The sequence below is a fragment of the Acyrthosiphon pisum genome, unplaced genomic scaffold (assembly GCF_005508785.2).
Source record: "Acyrthosiphon pisum isolate AL4f unplaced genomic scaffold, pea_aphid_22Mar2018_4r6ur Scaffold_21070;HRSCAF=22943, whole genome shotgun sequence".
Taxonomy (NCBI): domain Eukaryota; kingdom Metazoa; phylum Arthropoda; class Insecta; order Hemiptera; family Aphididae; genus Acyrthosiphon; species Acyrthosiphon pisum.
The window spans coordinates 1-6,238 of record NW_021770497.1 but is presented as its reverse complement, the minus strand read 5'-3'; the positions used below and the strand labels follow the sequence as shown (position 1 = coordinate 6,238).

Sequence of the window (6,238 nt, the reverse complement as noted above, 5' to 3'; positions counted from 1 at the left end):
TATGTGTACCTACTGTGTATAAAATATAATAATATACTCTAAAAGTTTCATATATACACGAATAATATTTTTAAATGACAACAAAATATAGGTACTTAACTAAAATCGTTACTATTGGTTTTAATATATTGTAATTGTCTAATTTCGTCCAAATTTGAATTTAAAATGTCTGTAATAAATAACTGTTTATATTTTTTATAGATTTTTTGTTTCAACTTACAATATGAACTATTTATGAGAATCTTTATAATTTTTTAATTACAATGATTGATAATTTTCGAGATTTTGATAAATGTTGTCAAAATTTGAACTTTAAATGCTTATAAAAAAAATTGTGCTTATGTATTTTTAATATTGTTCAACTGCTAGTGTAACAATACATCAGGAGCCCTTTATTAAATTTTCAAACTTTTTACCCAATAAATAACATTTTATTGTCATCCATAGAAAAAAAAAGTAAAAAAAATTGAAAACTGAAATTGTTGTAAACACTAATATAAACATTCAGTGAACATTTTATGAATCTACGGTTATTTGTTTTAGAGTTACGCCAAACACCAAAATCGATTTAGTCGAAACCGAAAACGGATTTTTCCGTTTTTCCTTAAGGGGGCTGCACCGTAGCATATTTTGAGGAGTACTATTTAGGCAATTCATGTGACATAAATTAATACTGTATCTATGTGTGAGTAGTAAATTAACATTAGTGTGCGTAATCCGTTATCGTTTCCGAGAATCGCTGCATGTCGAGTCGGGCAACCGCGCCGGAAGCAACTCTCACACGCGCAGTACATAATAGTACAGTTCGACGGGTATTTGGGCTATTAAGAGATCGGACGAATTTTGGTCGCCGCCGGGTAGCGTTCTTAGAATGGCACTAGTATATTACTAAAAACAGCCTGGGTTTCCCTTCGGTTGCTAGTAGGTACAGCGCTGTGGCACTATTTATAATAGTTATCAAAATTATCTAAAAATAATTAAAATTGATACACATGAATAACTTGATATTATTTAATATTTTCATAATGTGTATCACTTCGTTCTCGAACGTTACAGTACGCACTCCATTATAAATACATAATGGATTACAATGGTTTTAAATATAAGAGTAATGGCAAGAAGAATGGTGTTTGGTAAGTTATCATATTATAAAATTGCAGTGGCGGCTATATTATTATAAGACCTCAACTTAAAATATGTTAGCTTCAAACCTCTAACAAGTGACATTTGCGTATGTTTATTGTGTAAAAAAATTTAATTAAAAATTGGCGGGTAGGTACTAGATAATTTTTACCAAGCACCTGTTTTATTTAGTTAGCCACCATTGCAAGAATAACATTTTTTTTTTTTATTCTCTGTAGTACCTACGTGTAAATGTAATATTAATTTATATTATGATATAGTTATTATGTATGCTCCAGTCCGAATATGGTGTGCAAAGGTTCATTAAAAAGAACAAATGATGGGACAGTTATTGAGTGTAAAAGGCACATTCACGATGCATATGTAGATGTAGACGATCGCCTCAAGTATAACTTTCGTCAACATCTTCTTGAACGTTCAACGTCTGAAACAACAAATCTAAGGAATATTTATGATGAAGAAGCGATCAGGTAATAAATAAGAGTAATTTATAAAATACTTGATTGATCATTAAGTCATAGGTAACTAGGTACCTACTAATTATAAAATATTGAATCTATGAACATAGGTACCTAAACATACTATAGTAACAACATTTATTGTGGTGTTAGAATTCTATGCCTTATATCGTTGCAACAGTGAATATCTCAGTGTTTAGAGTTTTTCAGGACGGTCAAAAAACATAATTTAAATGGTTTAATTCCTGCAAGTTCAGTACTTGTAATACATAATTCATATATTTTGCACTAGGTAAAAATGAATTTTAAAAACATTGTTATATTTATTAAAAGAATATAGGTTTTTAATGAGATATGTGCGGTTATAAAATAATACCTAATATTTAGATTATAATTATATTATATTATATATTATGATAATATTATCATCAACAAATCATCAAATATTTAAAAAACTTAATATTGTAATCTACTATTGTCTACTTGAAGTAGTTTAAACATCTAGTAAATAAAAATAATTAAACTTTTAAACAGTATTTTGTTTCTTAAGCTCTCATCAAATAAAATATATCAATTAAAAAATATAAACATAATTAGTAATCAACAAGTAAAAATAATTGTTTTTCTTTCCAAGATGTCATTGACCAAAAATTGTTGAAAATATGTAAACGGTCTTCATTTTTTATGTTGAGGCAAAACCTGTAATAATAAATAATTTTTTCATTTCCAGAACCCCAGATGCAGCTAGAGTTTATTCATGGCCCACGGCAGAGTCCTCAATGCGGAAAGCAAGAGCCAAAAATACACCAGTGTTACCTGCCACATTACGAGGTCTAGGGGAAACACTTGATGAGAATAGGCAAAAATATAAATGTGGGAACCATCAATTCTACCAAGAATGGATATTTGATGATCAAGGAAAATGTCATCTAATGTTTGGATGTCCTGAACTTGTCAATATAGTAGTGTCAAGTGGTGGAACCGAACTTCATGCTGACGGGACGTTTAAAGTTGTCCCATCGAGACCCAAATGTAGACAATTGTTCATAATTCACCTTATTATACAAAATCACGTAAGAACAAATTATATTTTAAAGATAATACCTTCTTATTATTTCTCATAGTAAAAGTCATTAAAATCATGTTTTATAATAAACAGAGATTAACCTGTTTTAAAGATTTCAAAATATTTATTTTTTTAGTTAAAAATGAAAATATATGTAGGTACCTACATTTATCATAATATATCAATAATCGATATTTACATTGAGTACTAATTTGAGCTTTATAATTATAGGTGTTTTATTAAAACAAAAGCTTAAGTATGATGCTAATAATCTCTAAAGAAAACCAACCATTCTACTAGTTTATATATATATGTACAATGAAAAATGTCTACCTAGTCTATTATACATTTATACATTCAATATAAAATTAATAAACATAAAATTTAAATTTAAATGCACCCAGACTGAAATATAAATTGAGTTCTAAAATGATACAGCCCTACAGGGGTTTTAAATTGCATACCTACTTAATATTATTATATGTACCTATAATATTACTATTCAAGTGATTATAACTTATTAGTTATCTTAATACTTTTTCGATGAATTTTTTTTTATTTTTTATATTAACTTAACTTATTAATTTAAGTTAAGTTAAGTTACCAATATTTGTTAACTTAATTTAAACTTAATTGATTTATTAAAAAAGTCTATTAACTTAACATTTAGTTTAATTGAAAAAAAAAAAATTAACTTAACTTAACTGAGTTAAAAAATTTCATTAACTTGCCCAGCCTTGTATATGTACATATTATACTACAGTGAAACCTCCTCAACGGACACCTCTAATTAGCGGGCACTTCTCAATAACGGTCAAAATTTCTGGGTCTATGAGTGTCCGTTATTTAGAGGTTTTACCGTAATTTTACTGTAGTACCTACAATTTTCAATTCATAAACGTCTCTCAAATTATGATATATTTTTTAATTTAACATTATTTTACAGTCTATTCCAATATGTTATGTATTGATGGAGTCAAAAACTCAAGAGGCATATACAAAAGTGCTAAATAGATTCAAAGTTATTTTCCAAAATGTACAACCATCTGTCATAATGACAGACTATGAAAGGGGATTGCGTAATGCATTTGCTATAACATATCCCGAAGCTGAACTTGTATCATGTTATTTTCATTATGTTCAAGTGAGTACCTATATTTATTTAGCAAAGTACTTCCTTTTAAATATGCTATTATATTATTTTAAGAGTTTATGGAAAAATATTAAAAAAATGCAGTTGACAGCATATCTACGCCATAATGAACATGGTAAAATGTGTTTGAAAATGATGATGGTTCTTGCCCTATTACCAGCAAATGAAATTGAAGATGGGTTTCAGGACATAAAAGATTATGCTCTTGTAAATGATGTAAATATGGCTAGATTCTTCACATATTTCTCAAGGTATTTCTCAAGACTTTTTGATTTCATATAACTTATACAGTATAGTTTATGCGCGCTTAATAATAATTATGCATACTACTATATACCTACTTTAAACGATATAATACATTTTTTTCATTATAAATATCAATTTTTAACAAAAATTAAAATATATAAAATAAAATGAAATTAACTTTCAATAATAACAAAATTAAATTTGTTAATTTCAATCAAAAATTTAAGAACTGCATAAAAACTAAATATTGGTTTTTAATTATGACAGCTAATTTGGATCAACATCATGCAAGTGTGGCATAGTTCACAGCAAATTAATGATTGTATATATTTTTAAATATTGTGGATGATGTGACAGGGGGTGCTCGACATGGGTGCCCATAGACCCCCTCTGAATCTGCGCCTGATAGACTTTTACTTGTTATTTTTGTATTCACGTGGATTATATGTTATATTCTTAAATGGTTCTATTATACTATTTCAGTTTTTGGCTAGTGCAAATAGGACCACAAGTATTTTCTGTGTATGGCAAACCAAGACGAACCAATAACAACATTGAAAGTTTCCACAACAAACTTAAAGATAAATTTCAAGTGTCCCACCCGAATTTGTGGACTGTACTAGGTATGCATTTATTTCTACATTGAAGTTAAAATACTTACTATTAATGGCAATTGAAATAAAACATGCACATTTTTGAGCTTGATGCCTCCTTCTTTTAGAAAACTTGTGATTTTAAATGAGATAAATAATAAATTGCTAAATAATATTGAGTGAAATATAAGACTTCATACAGATATAAATTGTTAAGTTTAAGTAAAAATTTTAATATAATATATATATACATACTAATTACTTTACAGGACATTTGCAAAATCTAAGTCAGTCGCAACACGTGGTTATTAATCAATTCAATAGAGGACTCCAAATTACTAGATCAGTTAAATTTAAATATATTATAAATTCAAGAAGAATTAAAATGTGTACTGAAAAACTGACGTTAGGAATTATAACGAGAAAGGAATTTTTATTACAATGTTCCTACACAGTTAATGGGTATCTTGAAAGAGAGGCCAATTGGGCAAGATTTATAGAAAATGATGGTAAATTGGATATTACTTAATGTATATTATATTAACTTACAATATGAATTCAAAATGTGATGTATTATTTTACAGATAATGCTATTGAAGAAAATTTGCCAATGCAGCTACTTAATAACAATGGTAATTAATTATATAAATTGATTATTACAAATTTTTATTCTTAATTATATCTATAACTTAAGCCTATTTATTTTTATTTATGAACCCAAAACTGATGTTTGATTTAGCCATTCCACTTATAAGGGACAATCCTGGTAAATAAACTTTAATCTCATTGATTTATTTTTAAATTTCAATGATAAAATACAATTTTTAACTATATAAGTACATCCCTTAATATCCCAATATGTAAAATAATGTACACATTATATTAATATTATTTTGGTTTATACCTTAGAAAGTGATAATGAAGACAGACCAAATTTTGCTGAAGATGGACCTTTATTCGATAATGGTAAATACAAAATTATATATTTTTAATTCTGAGTTCTTTGAAGAAGCTAGTGTTTTTACAATGATGTATGTATATTATATTAACTTACAATATGAATTCAAAATGTGATGTATTATTTTACAGATAATGCTATTGAAGAAAATTTGCCAATGCAGCTACTTAATAACAATGGTAATTAATTATATAAATTGATTATTACAAATTTTTATTCTTAATTATATCTATAACTTAAGCCTATTTATTTTTATTTATGAACCCAAAACTGATGTTTGATTTAGCCATTCCACTTATAAGGGACAATCCTGGTAAATAAACTTTAATCTCATTGATTTATTTTTAAATTTTAATGATAAAATACAATTTTTAACTATATAAGTACATCCCTTAATATCCCAATATGTAAAATAATGTACACATTATATTAATATTATTTTGGTTTATACCTTAGAAAGTGATAATGAAGACAGACCAAATTTCGCTGAAGATGGACCTTTATTCGATAATGGTAAATACAAAATTATATATTTTTAATTCTGAGTTCTTTGAAGAAGCTAGTGTTTTTACAATGATGTATGTATATTATATTAACTTATAATATGAATTCAAAATGTGA

The 6,238-nt window shown here is 26.9% G+C and overlaps 1 protein-coding gene across 3 annotated transcripts; it reads left to right on the top strand.

Annotated features, from left to right (window-relative positions):
* The first annotated feature begins 507 nt into the window (after positions 1 to 507).
* Positions 508 to 6,192, top strand: LOC100569497. 3 transcript variants are annotated; one of them, XM_029492237.1, is made up of 13 exons: positions 508 to 1,133; positions 1,404 to 1,613; positions 2,332 to 2,674; positions 3,614 to 3,811; positions 3,875 to 4,071; positions 4,550 to 4,689; positions 4,929 to 5,168; positions 5,244 to 5,291; positions 5,399 to 5,425; positions 5,569 to 5,625; positions 5,749 to 5,796; positions 5,904 to 5,930; positions 6,074 to 6,192. In XM_029492237.1, the coding sequence occupies exons 1-13, from the start codon at positions 1,081 to 1,083 to the stop codon at positions 6,154 to 6,156; spliced, it is 1,671 nt and encodes a 556-aa protein (XP_029348097.1). In that variant the 5' UTR covers positions 508 to 1,080; the 3' UTR covers positions 6,157 to 6,192. The 3 variants fall into 3 exon arrangements, with proteins under 3 accessions (XP_029348097.1, XP_029348099.1, XP_029348098.1); XM_029492239.1 differs by lacking the exon at positions 5,904 to 5,930 and having other exon boundaries at positions 6,074 to 6,191; XM_029492238.1 differs by lacking the exon at positions 5,399 to 5,425 and having other exon boundaries at positions 6,074 to 6,190.
* The last annotated feature ends 46 nt before the right edge of the window (positions 6,193 to 6,238 follow it).

Coding starts and splice junctions, on each gene's coding strand:
- LOC100569497 (XM_029492237.1), top strand. CDS start 1,081: ATGGATTACAATGGTTTTAAATATAAGAGTAATGGCAAGAAGAATGGT. Junction 4,072..4,549: donor TTCTTCACATATTTCTCAAG/GTATTTCTCAAG, acceptor ATACTATTTCAG/TTTTTGGCTAGTGCAAATAG. Junction 5,931..6,073: donor ACTTATAAGGGACAATCCTG/GTAAATAAACTT, acceptor TTTATACCTTAG/AAAGTGATAATGAAGACAGA.